Source organism: Oncorhynchus masou, unplaced genomic scaffold (genome assembly GCF_036934945.1).
Source record: "Oncorhynchus masou masou isolate Uvic2021 unplaced genomic scaffold, UVic_Omas_1.1 unplaced_scaffold_514, whole genome shotgun sequence".
Classification (NCBI taxonomy): Eukaryota; Metazoa; Chordata; class Actinopteri; order Salmoniformes; family Salmonidae; genus Oncorhynchus; species Oncorhynchus masou.
Window position 1 is genome coordinate 444516 of NW_027011543.1, and position 12985 is coordinate 457500.

The 12985-nt window shown below is 42.8% G+C and overlaps 1 protein-coding gene across 3 annotated transcripts in view; it reads right to left on the reverse strand.

The window, feature by feature from the left end:
* LOC135535774 (calcium/calmodulin-dependent protein kinase type II delta chain-like) overlaps positions 1-12985 on the reverse strand; it is a 105645-nt gene that overhangs the window by 36849 nt on the left and 55811 nt on the right. For all 3 annotated transcript variants that reach the window (XM_064962205.1, XM_064962204.1, XM_064962206.1), the window contains exons 7-12: positions 12227-12329; positions 11522-11605; positions 11220-11314; positions 10398-10520; positions 8033-8116; positions 2788-2830 (exon numbers count right to left, since the gene is read on the reverse strand). In XM_064962205.1, coding sequence (XP_064818277.1) covers positions 2788-2830; positions 8033-8116; positions 10398-10520; positions 11220-11314; positions 11522-11605; positions 12227-12329 — 532 coding nt within the window. The remainder of the gene's footprint in view (positions 1-2787; positions 2831-8032; positions 8117-10397; positions 10521-11219; positions 11315-11521; positions 11606-12226; positions 12330-12985) is intronic.

The window sequence follows — 12985 nt, forward strand, 5'->3', positions numbered from 1 at the left end:
TGGTATTAAAGTCATGGTATTAAAGTCATGGTATTAAAGTCAGAATTAAAGTCAGTATTAAAGTCATGGTATTAAAGTCAGTATTAAAGTCAGTATTAAAGTCATGGTATTAAAGTCATGGTAATAAAGTCATGGTATTAAAACCATGGTATTAAAACCAAGGTATTAAAGTCAGTATTACAGTCATGGTATTACAGTCATGGTATTACAGTCATGGTATTAAAGTCAGTATTAATGTCATGGTATTAAAGTCATGGTATTAAAGTCATGGTATTAAAGTCAGTATTAAAGTCATGGTATTAAAGTCAGTATTAAAGTCATGGTATTAAACTCAGTATTAAAGTCAGTATTAAATTCATGGTATTACAGTCATGGTATTAAAGTCAGTATTAAAGTCATGGTATTAAAGTCAGTATTAAAGTCATGGTATTAAAGTCATGGTATTAAAGTCAGTATTAAAGTCATGGTATTAAAGTCATGGTATTAAAGTCATGGTAATAAAGTCATGGTATTACAGTCATGGTATTAAAGTCATGGTATTAAAGTCATGGTATTAAAGTCATGGTATTAAAGTCAGTATTAAAGTCATGGTATTAAAGTCATTAATACAGTCATGGTATTAAAGTCATGGTATTAAAGTCATGGTATTAAAGTCATGATATTACAGTCATGGTATTACAGTCATGGGATTAAAGTCATCGTATAAAATCATTGCATGCATCTGCATCGTCATGCTACAACATATTCTACATGTAGTATGTACTACATGAAGTATTATGTTGATATGAATGTACTATATTCACTATTATTAACATACTGTATATATACTGTATATATACTACATGAAGTATTCTGTTAATGTGAATGTACTATATTCACTATTCATAATATACTGCATATATACAGCATATATACTACATGAAGTATTCTGTTGATATGAATGTACTGTATTCACAATTCATAATATACTGCATATGTACTGTATATATACTACATGCAGTATTCTGTTGATACGAATGTACTGTATTCACAACATCCTGTCCAGGGCATTCAGAAAGTATTCAGACCCCTTCACTTTTTCCACATTTTGTTACATTACATTACATTATACAGTATATTATTATTAGGTTACAGCCTTATTCTAACATGTATTACATTTTAAAAATCCTCAGCAATCTGCACACAATACCCCATAATGGCAAAGTGAAAACAGGTTTTTAGAAATGTTTGCAAATGTATTAAAAATTATAAACGGATGCCGTATTCACATAAGTATTCAGACCCTTTGTTATGAGACTGCGAAATTGAGCTCAGGTGAATCCTGTTTCCGTTGATCATCCTTGAGATGTTTCTTCAACTTTATTGGAGTCCACCTCTGGTAAACCCAATTGATTCGACATGATTTGGAAAGGCACACACTTGTCTATATTAAATCCTAGAGTTGATAGAGCAAAAACCAAGTCATGAGGTCCGAAGAAATTGTTAGTAGAGCTCAGAGACAGGATTGTGTCGAGGCACAGATCTGGAGAAGGGTACCAAAACATTTCTGCAGCATTGAATGTCCCCCAAGAACACAGTGGCCTCCATCATTCTGAAATGGAAGAAGTTTAGAACCACCCCGGCCAAACTGGCCAATCGGCGGAGAAGGGCCTTGGTCAGGGAAGTGACCAAGTACCCGATGGTCACTCTGACAGAGCTCCAGAGTTCCTCTGTGGAGATTTGAGAACCTTCCAGAAGGACAACCATCTCTGCAGCACTCCACCAATCAGGCCGTTATGGTAGAGTGGCCCCCAGTCCTCAGTAAAAGGCACATGACAGCCTGCTTGGAGTTTGCCGAAAGGCACCAAAAGGACTCTCAGACCACATGAGAAACAAGATTTCAGTTGTTTTTTTAACATACATTTTTGCTTTGTTATTATGGGATATCCATTTTAGAATGAGGCTGTAACGTAACAAAATGTGGATAAAGTCAAGGGATCTGCATACTTCCCAGTGCAATGTGTATGTATACGTATATATATATATATATACATATACTACATTCACTAATGTACTATTATAAAATCAATGTGTTTTAAAAGGGATTTTCACACTACTGAGTCGAACCAAACCAAGCTGTACTGAGCTGTCCTGGTTACGCATCCTCCATAGTTACTGAAACCGTGCCGACTAGAGACAATGTGACAAGAATATATCAGAGCCAGCACAGTTTGGTTGGGATCGGCCCGATATTGTGTGAAAGGGGTATAAGAGTACCGACAAAGGGTGTGACATGAGGCCCTGGCCACTGATTGGTTGACAGAGAGGAAGTGACATGAAACACTGGCCACTGATTGGCTGACGTAGAGGAAGTGAGTTCTTACCTCGAGGAAACCACATCCCAAACAAAGGACGTAAAGAAATAAAAAAAACAATTAAAAAGAAGAAAATGATTAATTGTAAAGAAAAAATAAAATCTGATTATTTAATTCTAAAGAAAAACATGAATCAAAATAATTAATAATTAGAGACAGAGGGAGAGAACAGAGAGAGAGCAACGGACAGAGAGAGCGAGAGACAGAGCGAGAGACAGAGACAGAGAGAGAGGACAAAGAGGGAGAGACAGCGAGAAAGAGAGACAGAGAGAGAGACACAGAGGGAGAGAACAGAGAGAGAGAGCGAAGGACAGAGAGAGAGAGAGAGAGAGAGAGAGAGACACAGAGGGAGAGAACAGAGAGAGAGAGCGAAGGACAGAGAGAGAGAGAGAGACAGAGAGAGACAGAGAGAGAGAGAGAGAGAAGGACGTACCTGAGAAGTTTTTTGTTACCAGCAAAGTGGTCAAAATGGCTCCCTGAAAGAGTGGAGGGGACAGAAAGAAAGGAGGGAAGGATGGAGAGAGCAGAAAAGAGGAGGGGAGGAGAGAGCAGAAAAGAGGAGGGGAGGAGTGAGCAGAAAAGAGGAGGGGAGGAGAGAGCAGAAAAGAGGAGGGGAGAAGAGACCAGAAAAGAGGAGGGGAAGAGAGAGAAATTCACTAATTAAAGATTTTTAGAAAAGAGAAATGCTAATAAAAAGAGAGAAGAAGACCAGCAGTGGTACTATAGTCTCTACTGAAGGGCTGATCATTTCAACAGCAGTGGTACTATAGTCTCTACTGAAGGACTGATCATTTCACCAGCAGTGGTACTATAGTCTCTACTGGAGGGCTGATCATTTCACCAGCAGTGGTACTATAGTCTCTACTGGAGGGGCTGATCATTTCAACAGCAGTGGTACTATAGTCTCTACTGGAGGGCTGATCATTTCACCAGCAGTGGTACTATAGTCTCTACTGGAGGGCTGATCATTTCAACAGCAGTGGTACTATAGTCTCTACTGGAGGGCTGATCATTTCAAAAGCAGTGGTACTATAGTCTCTACTGAAGCGCTGATCATTTCAAAAGCAGTGGTACTATAGTCTCTACTGGAGGGCTGATCATTTCACCAGCAGTGGTACTATAGTCTCTACTGAAGGGATGATCATTTCAACAGCAGTGGTACTATAGTCTCTACTGAAGGGATGATCATTTCACCAGCAGTGGTACTATAGTCTCTACTGAAGGGATGATCATTTCACCAGACAACAGCAGTGGTACTATAGTCTCTACTGGAGGGCTGATCATTTCACCAGCAGTGGTACTATAGTCTCTACTGAAGGGATGATCATTTCACCAGACAACAGCAGTGGTACTATAGTCTCTACTGAAAGACTGATCATTACAACAGCAGTGGTACTATAGTCTCTACTGAAGGGCTGGTCATTTCAACAGCAGTGGTACTATAGTCTCTACTGGAGGACTGATCATTTCAACAGCAGTGGTACTATAGTCTCTACTGGAGGGCTGATCATTTCAACAGCAGTGGTACTATAGTCTCTACTGGAGGGCTGATCATTTCAACAGCAGTGGTACTATAGTCTCTACTGGAGGGGCTGATCATTTCAACAGCAGTGGTACTATAGTCTCTACTGAAGAGCTGATCATTTCAACAGCAGTGGTACTATAGTCTCTACTGGAGGGCTGATCATTTCACCAGCAGTGGTACTATAGTCTCTACTGGAGGGCTGATCATTTCAACAGCAGTGGTACTATAGTCTCTACTGGAGGGCTGATCATTTCACCAGACAACAGCAGTGGTACTATAGTCTCTACTGAAGGCCTGATCATTTCAACAGCAGTGGTACTATAGTCTCTACTGGAGGGCTGATCATTTCAACAGCAGTGGTACTATAGTCTCTACTGGAGGGGCTGATCATTTCAACAGCAGTGGTACTATAGTCTCTACTGGAGGGCTGATCATTTCACCAGCAGTGGTACTATAGTCTCTACTGGAGGGCTGATCATTTCAACAGCAGTGGTACTATAGTCTCTACTGGAGGGCTGATCATTTCACCAGACAACAGCAGTGGTACTATAGTCTCTACTGAAGGCCTGATCATTTCAACAGCAGTGGTACTATAGTCTCTACTGGAGGGCTGATCATTTCACCAGACAACAGCAGTGGTACTATAGTCTCTACTGAAGAGCTGATCATTTCAACAGCAGTGGTACTATAGTCTCTACTGAAGGACTGATCATTTCAACAGCAGTGGTACTATAGTCTCTACTGAAGAGCTGATCATTTCACCAGCAGTGGTACTATAGTCTCAACTGGAGGGCTGATCATTTCAACAGCAGTGGTACTATAGTCTCTACTGAAGAGCTGATCATTTCACCAGCAGTGGTACTATAGTCTCTACTGGAGGGCTGATCATTTCAACAGCAGTGGTACTATAGTCTCTACTGAAGAGCTGATCATTTCAACAGCAGTGGTACTATAGTCTCTACTGAAGCGCTGATCATTTCAAAAGCAGTGGTACTATAGTCTCTACTGGAGGGCTGATCATTTCAACAGCAGTGGTACTATAGTCTCTACTGGAGGGCTGATCATTTCAACAGCAGTGGTACTATAGTCTCTACTGGAGGGCTGATCATTTCAACAGCAGTGGTACTATAGTCTCTACTGAAGGACTGATCATTTCAACAGCAGTGGTACTATAGTCTCTACTGAAGAGCTGATCATTTCACCAGCAGTGGTACTATAGTCTCTACTGGAGGGCTGATCATTTCAACAGCAGTGGTACTATAGTCTCTACTGAAGAGCTGATCATTTCAACAGCAGTGGTACTATAGTCTCTACTGAAGCGCTGATCATTTCAAAAGCAGTGGTACTATAGTCTATACTGAAGGGCTGATCATTTCAACAGCAGTGGTACTATAGTCTCTACTGGAGGGCTGATCATTTCAACAGCAGTGGTACTATAGTCTCTACTGGAGGACTGATCATTTCAACAGCAGTGGTACTATAGTCTCTACTGGAGGGCTGATCATTTCAACAGCAGTGGTACTATAGTCTCTACTGGAGGGCTGATCATTTCAACAGCAGTGGTACTATAGTCTCTACTGGAGGGCTGATCATTTCACCAGACAACAGCAGTGGTACTATAGTCTCTACTGGAGGGCTGATCATTTCACCAGCAGTGGTACTATAGTCTCTACTGGAGGGCTGATCATTTCAACAGCAGTGGTACTATAGTCTCTACTGAAGGGCTGATCATTTCAACAGCAGTGGTACTATAGTCTCTACTGGAGGGCTGATCATTACAACAGCAGTGGTACTATAGTCTCTACTGGAGAGCTGATCATTTCACCAGACAACAGCAGTGGTACTATAGTCTCTACTGAAGGGGCTGATCATTTCAACAGCAGTGGTACTATAGTCTCTACTGAAGGGCTGATCATTTCAACAGCAGTGGTACTATAGTCTCTACTGGAGGGCTGATCATTTCAACAGCAGTGGTACTATAGTCTCTACTGAAGAGCTGATCATTTCAACAGCAGTGGTACTATAGTCTCTACTGGAGGGCTGATCATTTCAACAGCAGTGGTACTATAGTCTCTACTGAAGGGCTGATCATTTCACCAGACAACAGCAGTGGTACTATAGTCTCTACTGGAGGGCTGATCATTTCACCAGCAGTGGTACTATAGTCTCTACTGGAGGGCTGATCATTTCAACAGCAGTGGTACTTTAGTCTCTACTGGAGGGCTGATCATTTCAACAGCAGTGGTACTATAGTCTCTACTGGAGGGCTGATCATTTCAACAGCAGTGGTACTATAGTCTCTACTGAAGAGCTGATCATTTCAACAGCAGTGGTACTATAGTCTCTACTGGAGGGCTGATCATTTCAACAGCAGTGGTACTATAGTCTCTACTGGAGGGCTGATCATTTCAACAGACAACAGCAGTGGTACTATAGTCTCTACTGGAGGGCTGATCATTTCAACAGCAGTGGTACTATAGTCTCTACTGAAGAGCTGATCATTTCAACAGCAGTGGTACTATAGTCTCTACTGGAGGGCTGATCATTTCACCAGACAACAGCAGTGGTACTATAGTCTCTACTGGAGGGCTGATCATTTCAACAGACAACAGCAGTGGTACTATAGTCTCTACTGGAGGGCTGATCATTTCACCAGACAACAGCAGTGGTACTATAGTCTCTACTGGAGGGCTGATCATTTCAACAGCAGTGGTACTATAGTCTCTACTGGAGGGCTGATCATTTCAACAGCAGTGGTACTATAGTCTCTACTGGAGGGCTGATCATTTCAACAGCAGTGGTACTATAGTCTCTACTGGAGGGCTGATCATTTCAACAGCAAGTGGAAAGGGGGGTGAGAAAGAGAAGGGTGTGTGCTTGGCTAAATCCCAAAGGGTGCCCTATTCCCTATAAAAGGCACTACTCTTTGGTTGGAAAGTGCTTTTGATCAGACATCTATGGGCCTTGTAGTAGTGCACGGAATAGGGAATAGGGAATATGGTATAGGGTATAAGGAATAGGGTATAGGGTATAAGGAATAGGGTATAAGGAATAGAGTATAGGGTATAAGGAATAGGGTATAGGGTATAGGGTATAGGGTATAGGGTATAGGGTATAAGGAATAGGGTATAGGGTATAGGGTATAGGGTATAAGGAATAGGGTATAGGGAATATGGTATAGGGTATAGGGCATAAGGAATAGGGTATAGGGTATAGGGTATAGGGTATAGGGTATAGGGTATAGGGTATAAGGAATATGGTATAGGGTATAAGGAATAGGGTATAGGGTATAAGGAATATGGTATAGGGTATAGGGTATAGGGTATAAGGAATAGGGTATAGGGTATAGGGTATAGGGTATAGGGTATAGGGTATAAGGAATATGGTATAGGGTATAAGGAATAGGGTATAGGGTATAGGGTATAGGGTATAGGGAATAGGGTATAAGGTATAGGGTATAGGGTATAGGGAATAGGGTATAGGGTATAGGGTATAGGGTATAGGGTATAGGGTATAGGGTATAAGGAATATGGTATAGGGTATAAGGAATAGGGTATAGGGTATAGGGTATAGGGTATAGGGAATAGGGTATAAGGTATAGGGTATAGGGTATAGGGTATAGGGAATAGGGTATAGGGTATAGGGTATAGGGAATAGGGTATAAGGTATAGGGTATAGGGTATAGGGTATAGGGTATAGGGAATAGGGTATAGGGTATAAGGAATATGGTATAGGGTATAAGGAATATGGTATAAGGAATAGGGTATAGGGAATAGGGTATAAGAAATAGATCCCTGGGTATACAGTAGTGCATAGTATAGGGAATAGGGAATAGGGAATAGGGTATAAGGTATAAGGTATAGGGAATAGGGAATAGAGTATAGGGTACAGGGAATAGGGTATAGGGAATAGGGAGAGACACATCTCTTGACTGTCTGAATAGAACAGAGGACAGTGAAAGAGTGTCACCTTGACTGTCTGAATAGAACAGAGGACAGTGAAAGAGGAGTGTCACCTTGACTGTCTGAATAGAACAGAGGACAGTGAAAGAGGAGTGTCACCTTGAGTTTCTGAATAGAACAGAGGACAGTGAAAGAGGAGTGTCACCTTGACTGTCTGAATAGAACAGAGGACAGTGAAAGAGGAGTGTCACCTTGAGTTTTCTCCTGGCGTTGAACTTCTTCAGACACTCCACAGTCTCCTGTCTGTGCATCATGGAAGCTACAGTGGACCGTTGCTGCAAACAAAGAACGTCATGTTTACTGTTCATTTTATATTGGGTTTTTTTTCTTCACTTTTGTATATTATCTACTTCCACTTGCTTTGGAAATGTTAACACATGTTTCCCATGCCAATAAAGCCCCTTGAATTTAGTTGAATTGAGAGAGAATGTTATTTTATACAGGGGATTCCATTGAGACCTCGGGTCTCATTTCCAATGGTGCCATGAGGACAACAATTCCAATAATCAATATGATCAATACAATAAACAATACAAATATTTAAACTACAAGATACAGTAACAGATACAGATACATTAAATTACATTTAATCAAAACAATTACGTATTTTATTAGGGGTTTAAACTGCCCTAGTGGTCCTGGGGAACCCAGACAAGGAGAGCTCATTCATCATTAGGGTTTTAAACTGCCCTAGTGGTCCCGGGGAATCCAAATCTCAGTGAACTCATTCATAATTAGGATTTTAAACTGCACTAGTGGCACCGGGGAAACCAGACGAGGAGAGCTCATTCATCATTAGGGGTTTAAACTGCCCCAGTGGCACCGGGGAAACCAGACGAGGGGAAATCAAACTAAAAAGAGGAATGACCTTTAACTTCGTGGAGACCAGAGGGACCTCAAGAGTTTACCAACACTTAGATTGGTTTACTTCAACTGGGAAGTTTGGAAACAAAGTGGGAGTAATGAAGAGATCTATGGGACTTTACAGAGGGACCAGACAACCCTCTGATTCAGGATGTAGTGATGAGTAATGAAGAGATCTACGGGACTTTACTGAGGGACCAGACAACCCTCTGAATCAGGATGTAGTGATGAGTAATGAAGAGATCTACAGGACTTTACTGAGGGACCAGACAACCTTCTAATTCAGGACCAGACAACCCTCTGAATCAGGATGTAGTGATGAGTAATGAAGAGATCTACGGGACTTTACTGAGGGACCAGACAACCTTCTAATTCAGGACCAGACAACCTTCTGATTCAGGATGTAGTGATGAGTAATGAAGAGATCTACGGGACTTTACAGAGGGACCAGACAACCCTCTGATTCAGGATGTAGTGATGAGTAATGAAGAGATCTACGGGACTTTACTGAGGGACCAGACAACCTTCTAATTCAGGACCAGACAACCCTCTGAATCAGGATGTAGTGATGAGTAATGAAGAGATCTACAGGACTTTACCGAGGGACCAGACAACCTTCTGATTCAGGACCAGACAACCCTCTGATTCAGGATGTAGTGATGAGTAATGAAGAGATCTACGGGACTTTACTGAGGGACCAGACAACCTTCTAATTCAGGACCAGACAACCCTCTGAATCAGGATGTAGTGATGAGTAATGAAGAGATCTACAGGACTTTACCGAGGGACCAGACAACCTTCTGATTCAGGATGTAGTGATGAGTAATGAAGAGATCTACGGGACTTTACTGAGGGACCAGACAACCTTCTGATTCAGGATGTAGTGATGAGTAATGAAGAGATCTACGGGACTTTACTGAGGGACCAGACAACCTTCTAATTCAGGACCAGACAACCCTCTGAATCAGGATGTAGTGATGAGTAATGAAGAGATCTACGGGACTTTACTGAGGGACCAGACAACCTTCTGATTCAGGATGTAGTGATGAGTAATGAAGAGATCTACGGGACTTTACTGAGGGACCAGACAACCTTCTGATTCAGGATGTAGTGATGAGTAATGAAGAGATCTACGGGACTTTACTGAGGGACCAGACAACCTTCTGATTCAGGATGTAGTGATGAGTAATGAAGAGATCTATGGGACTTTACTGAGGGACCAGACAACCTTCTGATTCAAGATGTAGTGACGAGTAATACAACTGTCCCCTGTGATAAGGGACTAGGGTGGACGGCATCAAATCATTTACAGTGGAGTCTCTGATATATTTGGATAATAAGGTGTCACAATTAGTCCAGACGACAATCTGGTTCCTGCTGTTTAAGACTGGCAAAATCTACTTCTTAAAAAAATGAAGAAGAAGAAGAGGCCCACTTTAAATCTTAGCTTTTTAACTAGTTCCTCAGTCTGTTTTTTAAACGTTTGAATCTTCATCAATCCAAATAATGTTTAATAGGAGAGGAGAAGAGGATGAGAGGAGAGTAGAGGAGAGATCAGTGGAAGGGCTGTGTGTGTGTGTGTGTGTGTGTGTGTGTGTGTGTGTGTGTGTGTGTGTGTGTGTGTGTGTGTGTGTGTGTGTGTGTGTGTGTGTGTGTGTGTGTGTGTGTGTGTGTGTGTGTGTGTTTCCATACACAGATCCAGGGGTGTTTGAGGGCCTCTGCGGTGGTGATGCGTTTGCCGGGGTTGATGGTCAACATCTTATTGATCAGGTCTTTGGCATCAGGAGTCACTGTGTCCCACTCTGGGGACGGGAACTATAGACACACATTACACACAATCAGTCAGTCCATCAATCAATACAATACATTCCACCATTCTGTCTATCAATTCATTAATTTCCAACACCAGTGAAGAGAGAGAGAGAGACAGAGAGAGACAGAGAGAGACAGAGAGAGAGAGAGAGACAGAGAGAGACAGAGAGACAGAGAGACAAAGAGAGACAGAGAGACAGAGATACAGAGAGACAGAGAGACAGACAGACAGAGAGACAGACAGACAGGCAGGCAGGCAGACAGACACAGACAGACAGACAGACAGACAGACAGACAGACAGACAGACAGACAGACAGACAGACAGACAGACAGACAGACAGACAGACAGACAGACAGACAGACAGACAGAGAATGAGAGAGAGAGCGAGTCAGACAGAGAGATAGAGGTTGGTAGTTAGAGGTTGGTAGTTCTCACATCGTAGAGAGTCAGTCAGACAGAGAGATAGAGGTTGGTTGTTCTCCCATCGTAGAGAGGAGAGAGTCAGTCAGACAGAGAGATGGATAGATAGAGGTTGGTAGTTCTCCCATCGTAGAGAGGAGAGAGTCAGACAGAGAGATAGAGGTTGGTAGTTCTCCCATCATAGAGAGTCAGACAGAGAGATAGAGGTTGGTAGTTCTCCTGTCGTAGAGAGGAGAGAGTCAGACAGACAGAGAGATAGGTAGAGGTTGGTAGTTCTCACATCGTAGGCCCCAGCCTTGATCTGCTGGTACAGTCTGTGTTGGTCCTCGTCCCAGAAGGGAGGATAACCGACCAATAGGATGTACAGGATCACCCCTGGCAGGAAGACACACGCGCTTATCATCACCCACAGATCAAAACAACACAGTCTTGACCCCAAACTGACCCCTTTTTTGGAAATTTCACTTCCTGAATTGGAATGTAATTGAGCCAACTTTCAGCAGGGAACAATCACATGGAAGTATGTTATTTAGTTCCGTTCTAAAGGTCAAAGGTTAGAGATTAAAAGGTTGTTTTGTTTACCACAAGCCCACATGTCCACAGGCTTCCCATATGGGTCTTTTCTCAGAACCTCTGGAGACAGGTAGCCTGGCGTACCAGCAAAACCTGTAGGGAGGGAGGGAGGGAGGGAGGGAGGGAGGGAGGGAGGGAGGAGGGAGGGAGGGAGGGAGGGAGGGAGGGAGGGAGGGAGGGAGGGAGGGAGGGAGGGAGGGAGGGAGGGAGGGAATAAATGGATGAGTGTATCAATAGTTTGATTGATTGATTTGAGTAATTGTTACAGCAAATAATTCATTGATTACTTGAGTGAGTCATTAATTGATTAAATCGATCAATCAGTACATTTTTTAAAATATTTTTAGTGATTCTTATCCAGAGCGACTTACAGGACAAATAACGGCAAATCAACAGATTTTCACCTCGTCAGCTCAAGGATTCGAACCAGTGACCTTTCTTTTAACCGCTAGGCTAACTACCGCCCTGACAATTCAAAAGTGGTAAGAGGTTAGGGGTCAATTCTAGGCCAGGTCTGTGTGTCCTCTAATACACTAGTGTGCAGACCCGACCCGAACCGCACTGTGCTGGCTTGGCATTATTCATTTTCCCATTAGCCTTTCACTCACAGTACCAGAAACTACAGTGGAGGCTAGTTCAGCTCGCTCAGTAGTGTGAAAACAAAAACATTTTCTGTCCCGTCCCATAAGAGAGAAGCCACTCAACGATACTCACCAAACCATGCCTGTTGGTCGCCCTGCACCTCGATGGCGAGCCCAAAGTCAGCTAGCTTAACCGCCGCCCCCTTCAGCTTACTGGCCAATAGGAGGTTCTCAGGCTGGAGGGGGGCGGAGTCAAAATGGGTTAGCGGTAACAAGACGCTCTGGGTAACCGTTGGCCGTAGACACAGATGTACAATCAGGTTTAGCCTCACGCAAGGTTGTCACTTTCTGGCCAAGCTGCAAAGTCAGAACCTAGGCTAGGCCAATTGTGCATCGCCCCACGGTCGCAGCCGGTTACGACAAACCCAGAGTTTCTGATGGCACAGCTGGCGCTGCAGTACAGCGCCCTTAACCACTGTGCCACCCGGGATCCCCTCGTCATTTTCTACAATTTATCTCCTTAAAACCTGTTGTGACTAGGGGGCAGTATTGTCATTTTTGGAAAAATAACGTGCCCAAAGTAAACAGGATATTTTGTGAGGACAAGATGCTAGAATATGCATATAATTGACAGCTTAGGATAGAAAACACTCTAAAGTTTCCAAAACTGTAAAAAATATTGTCTGTAAGTAGAACAGAACTGATATTGCAGGCGAAAGCCTGAGAAAAATCCAATCCGGAAGTACCTCGTGTTTTGGAAAGCTCTGCGTTCCTATTGAGCAGTGATAGCAGGGCTATCAACCAGACTACTTTTTCTACGTATTCCCCAAGGTGTCTACAGCATTGTGACCTAGTTTTACGCATTTATGTTGAAGAATACCCGTAAGCGGCT